This window comes from Molothrus ater, chromosome 16, assembly GCF_012460135.2.
Source record: "Molothrus ater isolate BHLD 08-10-18 breed brown headed cowbird chromosome 16, BPBGC_Mater_1.1, whole genome shotgun sequence".
Taxonomy (NCBI): domain Eukaryota; kingdom Metazoa; phylum Chordata; class Aves; order Passeriformes; family Icteridae; genus Molothrus; species Molothrus ater.
This window is the reverse complement of record NC_050493.2, coordinates 537,195-551,933: the sequence shown is the minus strand read 5'-3', so window position 1 is coordinate 551,933 and position 14,739 is coordinate 537,195. Positions and strand designations below refer to the sequence as shown.

Genomic DNA, 14,739 nt, shown 5'->3' with positions numbered 1-14,739 from the left:
GGGACCTTGCTGTGCAGAGGGATCCTGGACCCCCCTCTCTGCAGCTGTCCCATGCTGGGCGCCGTGCCCAGAACAGCGTGTTCTGCTACGAGGTTTAACCACAGGATTGTGCTTCCTCTTGAACTTCTGCAGAGGTACTTCAGCAAGGCCATCCCCCGTGATGGGTTCCTGGGAAAGCTCCTGGGGCCCATAGCCAGCCAGGGACAGGTGAGCTCCCTGCCCCACTCAGCTCAGCCCCACAGGCACCACCCAAGGGCCCCGGCTGCCCCCGTGTCAGGGTGGGCACCCTGTGTTCTCCTCCTCCCAAGCCACTGCCATCAACCTCTTGCCAGCACTGCACTACCCCCACTGCCAGCAGGGAAGCTAATGGCAACTTTTTATTGTTGCAAGAATGATAATTAAACAGGCTGGTGCCTCCTCCCACCCGAGTCTCTGTGGAGTGGTGTTCTTGGCACACACCATCAGCTGTGCCCACCCGCACCGTGAGTGGTACAAACCCCGGGCAGCAGCACAACAGGGCACCCAGGGGCTCCAGCAGTGAAGGGAGAGTTCAGTTTCCATTGTAGTTCTTTGGGAATGGAAATTCTGCAGCCTCAGAAGTCAGAAGCAGCTTTGGTGCCATCCCAAGGCTCTGCTCCATGGTATGGCACACGCTGTGCCACATCCCTGCAGCCAAGAGTGCTGGAGAAGGGGGTAGGATGAGACAGTCTTTAAGGTCCCTTCCAACACAAACTCTTTTAGGGTTCTGTGATCTACCAGGCCACGGCCTTGCATCCACTGTGAGCACATCCTGTCCTCTCCCTGCCACCACCCTGCTCTGCTCACTGGGAATTGCTTCCCACCCACCTGGTGACGAGAAACAGTGACATGATTTTACAGCAATACTGATGTACACAAGCCCTACACACTAAAGCCAAAGCCTGACTCTGTGAGGTTTATTGCAGGGTTTATTGGGCAGAGCTTCCTGCCAGCGATCAGTCATAGGAGAGGACAGCCTGGGCTTTAATTCCCTCTGACTGTGGACAGACATCTGCCCTGCGCTCACTCGGTGTCCGCGTCGCTCTCGGGGCCCAGCGTGTCCAGGGGCTGCACCCGCAGGGAGTCGTAGTTGGGCGGGGGCGTGCCGGGCTCGGGGGGCAGCGCCGGGGCCCCGGGCACGGCCCCCACGGGCTCGGGCTGGAAGCCCAGGTTGGTGTGAGCCTCCACCAGCTCCGACACCGTCGGGGGCGAGTCCGGGAACCGCGCCCGCGCCCGCCGCTGCTTCAGACCTTTGCACCAGCTGATGACGTTGATGATGGTGATCCACAGCGAGTCGATGATGATCTCCCCAAACTCAATGAGGCACAGCACCGAGCCCCCCATCCAGAACCCGAACTGGCCTCCCAGGCTCGACAGCAGCCAAACGATCTGTGGGAGGAGAGCAGAGTGAGCCCCCCAGATGTGCCCCAGCCCGATCCATCACCCGCGTGCCAGTGCTGGTGTGGGTGATGCCCCTGAACCTGGGACCTGCCTGCTGGGGCCCCTCCTGTGCTGGTGTTGCCCTGCAGGGCTGGGACAGCCCTGAGAGGTGGAGTGGGGGAAGGAATTGAGGGCTGTGAGCCACCAGGCAGAGGTGGCTTCATCCACTTCATTTCAGCAGGTGTGCCAAGAAGCAGCCTCGAGGGACAGAGTGTCTCCCAGGGCACTGAGCCCTGCCTGTCCCCGCTGGCTGGCTCCTGTGCCTGCCCTGCCAGAAGGGCTGGCATGGGCACTCACCGTGGTGGCAGCTGACTCTGAGATGGTGCGGTAGTTGTACTCCTGGAAGTAAATGTTCAGCTTGATGATCCCATTCCTGTAAAGAGCAAAACCCACCTCAGTGAGGAGCTGGCTGTCAATGCCCTGCACCTCTGCTCCAGCCTGGCCGTGGGACAGAGAGACACCAAGACATCAGTACAGCGTGACAAACGTTATGACATTGGAACTGTCCTTAAGGCTGATTTTACTTTGCTGCATGCTTGCGTTTGACTGGCCCAGTGTGCAGCTCTGGAGAGCAGAGGACATGCATGAAGTGCCTTTTGGATCTGCTTTTTGTGTGTCCCAGGTGAACACGCTGCAAACCTTGTCCTCCCTGAGCATTTGCACCCGCGCGCGCTGGCCCAGAGCCAGGGCTCGTGTCAGGCTGATGTTAACAGGCTCAGCAGAGAAGATAAAGTGGTTGTTCCTTTCACTCACCTGTCCAGAGTCACATTTGTTGACATATCCCTTTCATAAGACAGAATATGGAAAATCCAGTCCTAGGGAAACAAAATCTGTTCAGAAAGAGTAGAGACATCCTGTGCTCCTGAAGAGCACAAGCCCTGCAGGTGCTGTGCCCCGTGGCAGGCAGCCCTGGCGCCCTGTGCAGCTGGAGGGGCACTGTGGGCTGAGCAGGGCAGCTCTGCCTCAGCAGGGCAGTGGGTGCTCCTTCCCTGTCCCATGTGGGCACAGCCTTGGGCTGACACTGGGACAGAACCCAGCAGGGAGGGGCCACTCTGGGGGTCCCTCCCTGCCTCATGCCCTGGTGCTGGGCTGGTCTGCGTGTGGAAAACATGGACTGCAGCAGAGGTGCTCTGACAACAGCCAGGGCCCATGTGCCTGGGAACAGGAGCCAGCAGTGTCTGCTACAAGCCAAGCAATGGGGTTACCTCAGAGGCTTCTGATGGCCAGTCCGCCATGGAGATGGTCATTTTGTACTGGGTGTCACTGGAGTGGAGAGGGACAGCATTAGTAGGGAGATTTCCCCTCCTCTGAAGTCCCTGGAACTTCAGTTCTCACACAGCAAACCAGCCCTGCAGGGTTTGCTGCCCTTTTGGGACAGTCAGGGCTGATGGAGTCAACGGGAAGGATCCCTCCACCTCCACAGCAACCAGGTCAGGCTCAGGTACTCACTTGCATGTTTCTTTGCAGGAGTCAATGCAGATCTGACGCTGTTTTATGCTGGATCTCAGTGAGGAATAGCAATATGCTGTTTGGTGAAAACAAAATTAAAGTATTTCTTTAGATAAGGACTCAGTTACTGAGGTATATCAGTTCCATTTATCAAAATAAATATTAGGTATAACCATTCAGCACAGATTTGCCATCTTTCCTTTCCTTGAGAAACTTGAGCAAAACATTCAGGCACTTTGCTAATAAATTAAAAATAAACTGTCAGTTTCTGAAGGCAGTTCTTACAGAACCAGCTTGCCCAGGGCTGGTATTTTTGGCACAGCCCTGGCCTCTGCCAGCACAGAGCTGTGCTACCCCAGGCGGGCACTGGACCCTCCATTGCCCCTGCCAGGGGACCCAGAATTTTTGGTGCAGAGCCCTGGAGTGATACCCTGTGAGCGATTCTCTCTCTTTGGTGCCCGAGGGCTCCCCCAGCCCACAGCCAAGACCAAACGCGGCCCCTTCTCCCCAGCACGGGCCCAGGTGGCCTCGTCCCACGGGGAGCAGCTGTGCAGGACCTGCAAGGACAGCAGCAGAGCCCGGCCCCAGAAAGCCCCAGCAGCTCTTACCCCAGCCTGGGTTGTCCTCGTTGTTGCAGTAATTCACCCCTTCAGGCAAAGGGAACATGTAGTGCCCACACCCACAGATCTCCACCATGTGGGTTTGGAAGCAGGAGCGCAGGCAGGCCTGGGGAGGCAAGAGGGACGCTCAGCCCTGGGGAGCTGTGCACTGCTGGGATGGCAGCGGCCCCAGAGCCCCTCTGCCCCCAGGAGCTCCCTCTCCTGCACTGAACAGGTGATCTTGGCGCTGCCAGGGCCTGCCAGACTTGCTGGGCATTGGAGTCCTTCAGGCCACTCGTGAGACCTCGTGGGCAATGCAGGGAGCTCAGCACCTGCTCCCACTCACACAAGAAACTGCTCATTTCTCGATTATTTCAGGGCTTCACAGAAGTAACATTCAAGCTTCCAAAAGGGAATACAAATGTTCTCTTCCACCACAGACAGGGCTGTGCTCTCCAGGCTTTACACAACACTGACAAAGGGCTGGTTTTACATTTTAAGGCCAGGAATTTCCAAATCCTTCAACATAAAGAGCAGACAAATGAATGATCTTTGTGTAGGTGCTGCTCTTCTGGGGAGGATTGTGGCTGCAGCTCCAGCTGCTGCACTGCCATTAGCTTGGTGAGGCGTGAAGTTCATCACCCACGACTGGAGAGGGATTCTGCACGAGGCAGCACAAAGCAATAGCAAAGTTTGTGAGAAGATAATTAAATTTAACCGGTGTGGGCAGGACAGGCAGAGAATTTCCGTGTGATAGGAAAGGTCCACAGAGTGCAGAGCAGCCAGGCAGTGATGGAGAGCCTGGTTTAGCTGAGAGGGCTCTGAAGTGGCGTTACGTGGGCACAGAACTCCGTCAGCATTTGCACTTCCAGGGAATAATGCAATCCTCCTGAGTGTTTGCTTAAACCTTATACAAGCATCTTCAAAAGCTGGCTAAAGTGGTCCAGTTGTTATTATATTATATAAAGGTAGAAATACAAAACCACTGCCAGCCCAAAGCCCTCCTGATCTCCAGGTGCATCTGTGAATCACCCCAAATGGTTTGGGTGTTTCCCTTATTATCACATTGCACCCTCAAGAGCTGCTTCTCTCTCCAGCACAGCCTGTTAGAGGTTAATTTGTATTAACCTCTGCTTAATGTTGGCCCTCTAATTTTCTACAGATGCAAGGTTTACTGACACTCAACTTTCTCATCCAATTTTCAGAGTGATGAAGAAGCAAAGGGCTGTCTCCCTTCCTGCACAAACCAGCTGCATTTTCAGGGTGAAAAATTACCTGATTCCCCCAAAGAGAAAAAAGTTAAAGATCACAGGAGTGTTCAGAGGGAGACTCTCTCCTTTGTACTCCTCTCCCTTCAGGGGTAAATATCACTTGTGTTCACGAAACACAGGTTCCTGAGAAGTGTCACTTTGACATTGTCCCAGCAGAAGTTTCCCAGAGCCTCAATGACTATTTCTACAGAACCATGTGGGGCTTAGGTCAGATATGAGGAAAAACTTTTCATGGAAAGGGTTGTAAAGCATTTGAACAGGCTGCCCAGGGCAGTGGTGAAGTCACCATCCCTGGAAGTGCTCAAAAATCATTTGATGTGGCACTTGAGGACATGGTTTATCAGTGCTGGTGCCGTGTTGATACTTGGATTTGATTATCTTGAAAGGTTTTATGGTTTTATGATTCCCCAGTACCCTACATGACAGGCAAAGATCTAACTGCTTTGATGGCTTTTCCTAAAGAGTGGTGTTTGATCCGGAGGGTGTTTCACCTGGATGGAGTAGGAGGTGTTGTACTGGCTGTAGAGGTTTCTGACGGGGACGTCGGAGCCGTTCACGGTGCAGTCGCTGTAGGGGTAACCCATCCGCTCCAGCTCGTCCTGCGGAGAAACCCAAACACCAGACTGTGCTCATCTCTTCTCCACAGGTCCCTGCGCCCATTCTCCAGAGCTCTGTAATTCTGTGCTCCCCAATGGCTTTGCTAGAGATGAGAGTCAGCGGTGGCAGAGCTGAGGAGGCTGCAGCCCCTTCCCTGGGTGGATCCAGGCAGGCCAGGCTGCTCAGGGGCTGCCAAAGCCCCTTCTGACGTGCTGCAGAAAGAGACAACCACGACCCGAGCCCAGAATCCCGGCCTCAATCAAGCACTTTGCCAGGACCGTTACATAAAACCCTCCATAAAGCGCTCCAGCCCCTGACAGGTGTGTACCTCGTCTCCTTTGGTTTGAGCCAGTTCAGCCAAGACTTAAAGCAAACTTGGTTTGGGTCCCATCAGATAACATTATTCTCAGACAATCTGCTCCCGAGGAATGCCACACATACCACCAGCACTCCAATGGAGGTTTCTGTCCCAGCCATGGCGTAGATGCCCTGATCCTTGAGAAAGGGGAAGCTCTTCTGTTGGTGCAGCATGAGCCTGGCCCCAGCAGCAGAGGACAGGTAGGGAATGTAGTCCTGCTGGCTGATGTCCAGAATCAGCTTCAGCCCTGGGACACCAGAAAAAACACTCACAACAGGAATTGTATTGGAAGGTGAGGCTTGGGGAAAGAAGGGAGTCTATTTTCTCCTCCCTGTTCCTTGGGAAGAGCCAGAGTCTGGCTGCCACAGCAGCCTGATCTGGGGAGGAACACTTGTGGTGGTGAATGCCCAGAACTGCAATAGCTGGCAACAGTCGCGTGTTGCCTCAGATATTTCAAACATCAGAGGATGCCCTTCTGCTACATGTCTGTAGTCACTTTTTTCTGTGTGGCACATTTTCCTTTTGGGGCTCATCCCCTTCTGGAAAGCCTCTGCTCCCTGTTGCAGTGCTCCAGTGACAGAGGAATCATAAGTCTGTCCTGAGGGACAGAAATGGGCACCAAGAGACAGAGCCCTCACGTCTGCCCCTCCAGCCCCCTCCTCCACCACAGAGCTCCCTTACCGAACTCAGCCCCGGGGTTGGAAGAATTCAGAGCCTCTTCATCCATGCCCCAGTTAAAGATGTAGCAGTTACCGTGGTCTGGGTGGTAGATTTGGGTGAAATTCCTGGAGGAATCATACACAGAAAACTGTGACTCTCGGGAGGACTAAAGGGGTGTGACATAAAGCAGAAGGTGGGCCCAGCTCAGCAGCTGTGCTTCCCAACACTGGGAAGTGTTGCTAGAGCTGAGAATCAGCAGCAAGCTCATTATCAGCTGACCTATACCAATCTCATTAGCAGCTGATATATACCTTAAAAAGAGAAAGGAACCCGTGTGCTGTTTGTTGCGCAGGGACAGAAAGGAGCAGGGAGCTTGTGTGCACCTACTTGTAGTTGCAGGGTTCAGCCCCATAGAGACAGGCCAGGATCATGTCCTCTGCCTGGTAGCCCATCCTGATCCTCTCGTGCAGCGGGACCTTGGAGAGGATGGAGGTGGACTGCAGGATGTACCACTCGGTCACCGCCTGCGCCGCGCTGCTGAAGTTCCTGTACGTGCAGTTCTCAGAGCCCTGGTGGCTGCACTGGGGACACAGAGCAGGCAGCCTGAGCCTGGGGGACAGCAGGGCCGTGGGGGACCCCTCCCCATGTGCTCACCCGCATGCCAGCCCTGCCTGCAGCTCCAGGGACTGAGAGGTTCAGCCTGACGGGGCCACAGGCCGACTGTCACTGAGCCGGCTGTCACTGAGCCGGCTGTCACTGAGCTGGCTGTCACTGAGCCGGCTGTCACTGAGCTGGCTGTCACTCTGAGCTGGCTGTCACTGAGCTGGCTGTCACTCTGAGCTGGCTGTCACACTGAGCTGGCTGTCACTGAGCTGGCTGTCACTGAGCTGGCTGTCACTGAGCCGGCTGTCACTGAGCTGGCTGTCACTCTGAGCTGGCTGTCACTGAGCCGGCTGTCACTGAGCCGGCTGTCACTGAGCTGGTTGTCACTCTGAGCCGACTGTCACTGAGCCGGCTGTCACTGAGCTGGCTGTCACTGAGCTGGCTGTCACTCTGAGCTGGCTGTCACTGAGCTGGCTGTCACTCTGAGCTGGCTGTCACTGAGCCGGCTGTCACACTGAGCTGGCTGTCACTGAGCTGGCTGTCACTCTGAGCTGGCTGTCACTGAGCTGGCTGTCACTGAGCCGGCTGTCACTCTGAGCCGGCTGTCACACTGAGCTGGCTGTCATTACAGGGTCCTTCCCCAGGGACATTTCCCTGCTGGGCAGGTTATACATCATCCCCAGGGTGACCCCACCAGTTAACAGAAAATGTCAGTTTTGGACCAATTCTTTAAGGCTGTAGCTTCCCCAGCCTCCGAGGTCTGCCCAGGCAGGGTCCTTGGAGCCTCCATGGGAGCAGGGGTGAGGGGTTCCAGGATCACCTTGTGCCTCTGCACTGTGGACTGCAGCAGGAAAGGGATGGGGCAGCAGCCACAGCCTCTCCCTGGCATTTTGGGTGCCTGACCCCAGGAAAGGATGAAGGTGCCTGGGAGCCTGCAGGGACCACCCCTGCCTTGGCTCTGTCCTGGGCTCAGCCTGCAGCAGGGTCTGGGCACAGGCAGTCCCCAGACGTGGCACAGCCAGAGCAGAACCCCAGGGCAGAGGGCCATGGGCAGCTGGTGCAGAGGAGACACAGATCTCCCCGCTGCATCCTTGCCGAGGCACCCATCCCTCATCTCTGCCCGCTGCCACTGTGGGACCCCTCTCATCTCACCAGCTTCACTGCCAGCTTGTACTTTTTCTCTTCCAACGTGGTGTTGGCTGGGGCAGGTGCAGCAGTGGTTTGGTTCCCCTCAGTGGTTTCGTTGTCCATGGTTCCATTGGTCCCATAGAGCTGGTGGCCCTCAGCAGTGTCACTGCTCACATTGGCTCTGCTGTCCATGGCAGTTTCGTTGTCCACAGCAGTCTGGTTGGTCTCAAAGATGTCCAGGATGATGGGATTGTCTTTGTCGTGCTCGTCAATGAGCACCAGGGGGATCTGGTTCCAGAGCTCCAGGTCGAGTGGCAGGGACATGTTCTCAGTGCTGTTGCCTGGCGTGGGCTGCAGGATCCTCTCCAGGGCTGCCTCGATGAGCCTGTCCAGCTCCTTCAGCAGGGGCTTCACCTCCGAGTACCTGCGGGACAGGGAGTGGGACCAGCAGTGCCAGCGTGTGGGGACACGTGGCAGCTCACCTGCCACACCACTGGCTTGGACCCTCCTGGGCACCTCAGAGTGTGCCTCAATTTACTGCAGGACAAGGGGAGCTTCCACGCACAGCACGGCCAGCTCGGACCCTGGTGTCCCAGCAGCTGCAGCTGGGCAGAGCAGTGAGAGGATAAACAGGGAGTGCTGCAGGGCTGAACACACCCGTGCTGGGCCACGTTGGTTCTAGTTCAGTAATTCACTGCAGTTTACACAAAACATCTCTAGCAAGTGGAGGAAAAACTACCCCTAAGCAATTCTTGTGTTGGCTGGGAGCTACACAAGATAGTCTTGCCTTGGGTTACACTATTGCATGGATTTAAAACAATGATAAATTTAAAGCAACTCTAACGAAAATCAGTGACTCCTTTGAAATCACAATTCAGTTCTCTGTCTTTATGGCAGACAGGACTGTGGAACCAGCTCTCAGTGACTGGAGTACGAACAATGAGAAGAATGCTCACAGCAAGGAAGGGGAAGGAAAGTGTGGGAAAAAATGGAAAGACTGATTCTAGCTGGGAAGGGTGAGCTGAATTTGGTTCTTTTATGAGCTGAGGAAAGTTTGCAGGGAGGTAAAAACCTTCATTAGATTGACTGATATGTGCAGAAACTGTGTTAGGAAGAAACTCTTCCCCATGAGGGTGGGAGGCCCTGGCACAGGTGCCCAGAGAAGCTGTGGCTGCCCCTGGAGCCCTGGAAATGTCCCAGGCCAGGTTGGACAGGGCTGGGATAGTGGAAGGTGTCCCTGCCCAGGGCAAGGGGTGAAATAAGATGAACTTGAAGGTCTCTTCCCAACCCAAACTGTTCTGGGATTCTGTGAAGCCCAGGAGAACTTGCGGGGAGATGAACCCTCCTCTGGCCCTGAGCCATTCATCTTCACATTGTTCTTTATTTGTTTTTAGGGACACCTGGAGACTCCATTGATGCTCCTAATGTGATGTCTCAGACAGGAACGGGCCCTCAGTACCTCACACTGGCAATGTTTCTGAGGGGTTAGGGCACACATGGGGAAATCCTGAGAAGAAAAGCTTACTTGAAGGGGTTGGCGTTGCAGATGGTGACTGCGGGGAACTTCATGGTCTTAAAGCCAATGGAGAGGGATGAGGTGACGTTGTAGGAGAGGTAGGTGTTGATGAGGATCCCCCACTGCCAGAACACCAGGGATGCAAAGAGCAGCGTTAGGAAGAACCAGATTAATTTCTTCTTTGGCCCCTCCTTGATGATGCGCTTGGGGCCGTGGGTGTTGGTGTTGTCGCAGTACCAGACCAGCAGCTCCTTGTAGGTGTAGCCAGGGCCCTTCTGCAGGCGGTGCAGTGCCCGCACCAGGTACTTCTTCAGGTTCATGCTGCTGCCTGCAAGCAGGAGAAGAGACATCAGAGCAGCTCTGAGAGGAGCAGGGCCTGTGCCACACCAGGTGCCCCAGGTTGGGCAGCCCAGCAGGAGTGGGGCAGCCACTGCAATGGCACGGCCATGGTTTGTAATCCAGAAAACACTCAAATGTTCTGCAGGGTCATGCCATGGCAGCAGCATGGCACCCAGCCTCCTCTGCAGGAGAGCTTTGGGACTGGCAGTTCCACGGGTGGTGAATGGTTTTGTCACATTTGGGTTCTTGCTGGCCCCACCAGAGCTGAGTGACCTGCGGGACGTGGCCGTGCCCGGTGACTCCCGAGCCTGGCAGGGCCCTGCAGTGTGGCAGTGCCTGCCCAGGTGCTGCTCGGGGAGTGGGAATGCTGTGTGCACTCTGATACAGCTGGAATGCTGTCCCAGCCTCAGCCAACGCTAGATGGACCAAGCAGTACACGCAGGAGCTGGCCTGGGTAGAGCTCGGGCTCACAGTGCTCAGGGATCAACCTCACATGGAGCCTGAGACAATTTTTCTTTAAAGTAAGAAGTATTAGAGCACATCCAGCTTTCAGAGGGACAGAAGAAGAGGAGCTGGAAGCAGCAGCACCTTTCCCAGGACCAGGAATGCTGTCCAGGGCTGCTGCCTGCTGGAGGAGGGAAACCAGATTGGTTTTTTCAACCAAATTCCTTTGTCTGTCAGATATTATCAGTATGCCCCCCCACTCCTCTGCTCTGGTGAGGGATGCTGCATACTTGGCATTCATGTTGTGAGTAAATAGAACATTTTGTGCTGCTATTTTAAGGTTAGAATCTGTGTTACTAAATCTTAACATCCCGAGGCAGGATTTCAAAAAGAACCTGAGGCAGCCAATCAGAACATTTGTCAGATTTAAGCTGCAGGAGAGCAGAGTTAAAGATTAATGCTGGGAATAGCCCCATCCTGGGAGGAAGAGTGGCGGAATAATGCAGCAATAGTTCACCAAGGAGCAGCACTCGGCAGGGCAGGAATGAGAGTGACACAGCATTACTTGCAGGTGAGCAAAGAAGGCAGCAAAGGTGTGCACGGGCCCTGGGGAGTGAAAGGAGGTGGGTTCTTCACACTTTTCAAAAATAAAGAAGGTGATACTGATTCCTTGATCTGCTGGCCAGATCTGCAAGTTCTCCTGAGTAGCACACGGAGAGTTTGATAACACTATAAACCCAACAGATTTTGAAGTCTCGCTGCATGACACAAAGAGAGGTGATGGTTTTCACTGCATGCCTATTACCTCTGATGTTAGATGTAGGTGATCCTCTGTGGGAGAGGACTTTGGGAAGAACAAACCCCAGCTGCTTCCGAGGGCAGGCTGTACTCCTCTAGACAAAGGCTTTGTTCTCCAAGGAACTCGTGTCCTGGGACTGGGACCCCTGGACTCCCAACCTCACCATCCCATCCTCCATGCCCTTGTGCCGCTGAGGTTCCCCTGCCCGTGGAGGGAGCACGCCTTGCAGCAGAGCCTGGCTGGGGTTTGGGCAGATACCAGCAGAGGGGGGCAGTGCCCTCAGCCTGTCCGAGCTGCCCAGGCTGTGAGGAGGTGCGAGCCCCGGGGCGGTGCTGCCCCAGCCCTGCAGTGTGAGCCAGCCCTGCCTTACAGAGCCCAGAGCTGCTTTACATCTGGGAGCCCAGCGAGGCCGACGAGGAAATACCTTCTGCCTTTTAACAAATCCAGTAACAGATTTAGATCAGATTGCAGTTTCCAGCCCCTGCCTGGCTGCTGTTGCCAGCTGCGTGCCCTCGGCCGTCCCTGCTGTCACCAACCACTGGCTCCTGCCACAGGGGGACCCCACTTGTGTGCTGGTCTCTGTGGGTCACTCATCAACCTGCCAGTGCTGGGAGAAATGATTCCTTTTTATATGGAATAAAAGAAATGGCAAGAAGCAAAAGCTGCATTTGAATATGCCTGGATGACTTTCTTGCGATGTATATTCTCATTTTAACAGTTTTCTTCCTACCTTTATTTCCAGTGTTCCCAAACAGGCTCCTTCCTTGCTGACAGCTGGAAGCTGCCCCAGGTGAGCCCCAAGGCCCTGTTTTGGGGGCTCCTCCCTGGCACAGTGCTCAGAGCTCAGCCCAGAGCTGCTCAGGGCAGGGTTGGTGCCAGGTTTGGTGCCAGCCTGGGGTGGGTCCTGCTCTGTCCCATCAGTGGGCTGCACCTGAGCAGAGAGGTGATAAATGAGGGGTGTAAGGACCCACTCTCCATCCGTGCACTGACAACTGTGTCTCCTTCCCACAGCCCCTCCGGAGGGAGGAAGAGGAGCAGCGATGGAGCAGGAGCTGAGCAGGGCTGGGGGCACAGAGGGGCCACCCCCTCAACAGACACACATCCCTGAAGCCTTTGCAGGTGGCTCTGGGGAGCCAGCACTGCATTACATCCCTGCTCTGCTCCAGGCTGCCCTGGTCACAGACCCCAGGGCTGTGAGACCCTGTGTGTGCCCACAGGGTGCCATGGCCCCTCTCCTGGCAGCACCTGCATCCCTGTGATGACCAAAGCCATCCTAGGAGAAACCTGCTCCTGGTTCCAGTGGGGTTTCTCTGTGCTGTGGACGTGTCCTCCCTGTCTCCAGCAGCTGATCCAGCCCTGCCTCATCCCAGCATCACCCTGGGTGAAACTCCTCCACCTCACAGTGACATCAGACTCCCACATTACGAAATGATCCTGTTGACTCTGTTGAATCTCCTCTGGGGTTTTCCTAGGGCAATTGCCACTTGAAGGAAATAAAGTCATAAGCAAAACTTGCCCCACTCCTGGAAGCTCCAGAGTCAGATATGGGCAGCAAAACCACGCTGACACTACCAGCCTGATGACACTGTGATTGCTCAGCACTTTCTCTCCTGAGACACACCAGTCACTCCTCTATGATGACCAGCTGCTCATCTGCCATCTCCCCTGAACCCTGAGGGAAAAGCCTAGTTTTCCTAAATGAGACATCTCCCTAGTGGTACTTTTGCAAATTAGAGGAATTTCTTTTATTACCTCACAAGTTTACAGGTTGGCAGTTTGAAAAGTGGAGCAGCCACGTGCCAGTGAGCAATGAAAGCCTGTCTCAAGGTGGGGTCAGAGCTCCCAGCAGATGCTCTGTGCTGCCGGTGCAGGGCCAGTGGCCAGGGCACACCGTGCCAGCTCCACCGCCCACGGCTCCAGCCCACGCAGGTGCCTCCGGGGCTCCAGCCCCCGGGCAGGCGTGCAGCACTCAGGAGAATTTACAGTCTGGAGTCAGATAGCGCTGCCCTGACGCTGTACCGTGTGCCAGGCACTCTGCTCCCGCCGCCCTGCCCAACCCTGAGCTCCCTCTGCTCTGCAGCCGGGCTGGGGCTGCTGGGGCTGCAGAAGGGAGGGCTCCAGGCAGAGCTCAGAGCCCTGCCAGGGCCTGAAGGGGCTCCAGGAGAGCTGCAGAGGGACTGGGGACAGGGCCTGGAGTGACAAGGGCAACAAGGGGTAATAGTTTCCCACTACCAGGGGGCAGGGATGGATGGGATATTGGAAAGAAATCCTTCCCTGGGAGGGTGGAGAGGCCCTGGCACAGGGTGCCCAGGGCTTGGAGCAGCCTGAGGTAGTGGAAGGTGCCCCTGCCCAGGGCAGGGGGTGAAATGAGGTGGACTTGGAGGTCCCTTCCAACTCAACCCAGTCATGATCCTGTGGCTCCCATGATGTCCCTGTCTCTCGGGACAATCACAAGCCGTGCTCCTCATGTGCCAGGAAGGTCACATTGTGAGTTCTCTTGGCTGCTTGGGCAAGGAATCCTGGACAGTAAGAGGAGCACACCCCCAAGACGAGCAGAGCGACTGCATCCCCTGGGATGCTGCGGGCACACGCTGCCTCACTGGGAGCACCATCCTGCGGGAGATGGCACATTTCCAACGCCAAACCAAACACTGAACTACTCCACGAAGATGCAGTTTGCTCCCATTCTCTTTTATCAGAAAGATTAAAGGAAACCCCTGGGTAAATAAGGGCTAAATGCGAATTACTGCCCCTTGCTGCACGCCGGGTACACCCCAAACCCCTGCCCAGCACGAAAACCTGCCCCGCTGCTGCCAAACCAGGCAGAGACCGGGTGACCTCAGGAGTGTAGCAAAGACACCACGGCCAGTCCCGTCGAGCCGGTCCCTTCGGCCCGAGACGCTGCCCGGGGATGCCCGCGGGCGCTGAGAGATGCCAGGGCATCCCTGGGCAGCGTCTCGGCCGAAGGGCAGCGCCCACCCGCACAGCCCGGCCCGGCCCCCGGTGCCCCGTACCTGCCGCCCGTGCGGCTCCGGCCGCGCTCCCGCCGACACCGGCACCGGCCCGGCCCCGCCGCCCGGCCCGCCCCGGCCCGCCCCGGCCGCACGGCTGGGCCCGCCCTCCCGTGCCGAGAGCGCTCCCCGGCCGGGCCCGGTTCCTTGGAGCAGCGCTTTGGTCTCCTCCCAGCACATCCCGAGGAATGGCGCCTGATTCTGCTGCTCCTGCTCCCGCCGCGTCAAACGCAGCCCGGGACCGGTGGCACGAACCTCACAGAATCACAGAGTTACTTGGTTAGGAAGGGACCTTAGGAACAGAATCCTGTCGTGGCTTGGGTTGGAAGGGGCCTTAAAGCCCATCCAGTGCCACCCCTGCCATGGCAGGGACACCTCCCACTGTCCCAGGGGGCTCCAGACTGTCCAGCCTGGCCTTGGGCACTGCCAGGGATCCAGGGGCAGCCACAGGGGCTCTGGGCACCCTGTGCCAGGCTTCCCACCCTCCCAGGGAAGGATTTCTTTCCA

The 14,739-nt window shown here is 56.2% G+C and overlaps 1 protein-coding gene across 1 annotated transcript; it reads right to left on the bottom strand.

The window, feature by feature from the left end:
- Positions 1–939: 939 nt before the first annotated feature.
- Positions 940–14,286, bottom strand: SCNN1B (sodium channel epithelial 1 subunit beta). Its single transcript, XM_036392425.2, has 13 exons — positions 14,236–14,286; positions 9,649–9,967; positions 8,148–8,547; positions 6,780–6,973; positions 6,414–6,517; positions 5,816–5,979; positions 5,269–5,376; positions 3,516–3,633; positions 2,908–2,983; positions 2,664–2,721; positions 2,212–2,273; positions 1,756–1,831; positions 940–1,407 (listed from the first exon to the last, which is right to left on the bottom strand). Exons 2-13 carry the CDS (start codon positions 9,957–9,959, stop codon positions 1,042–1,044), a joined length of 2,037 nt encoding a protein of 678 aa, XP_036248318.1. The 5' UTR covers positions 9,960–9,967; positions 14,236–14,286; the 3' UTR covers positions 940–1,041.
- Positions 14,287–14,739: the final 453 nt, after the last annotated feature.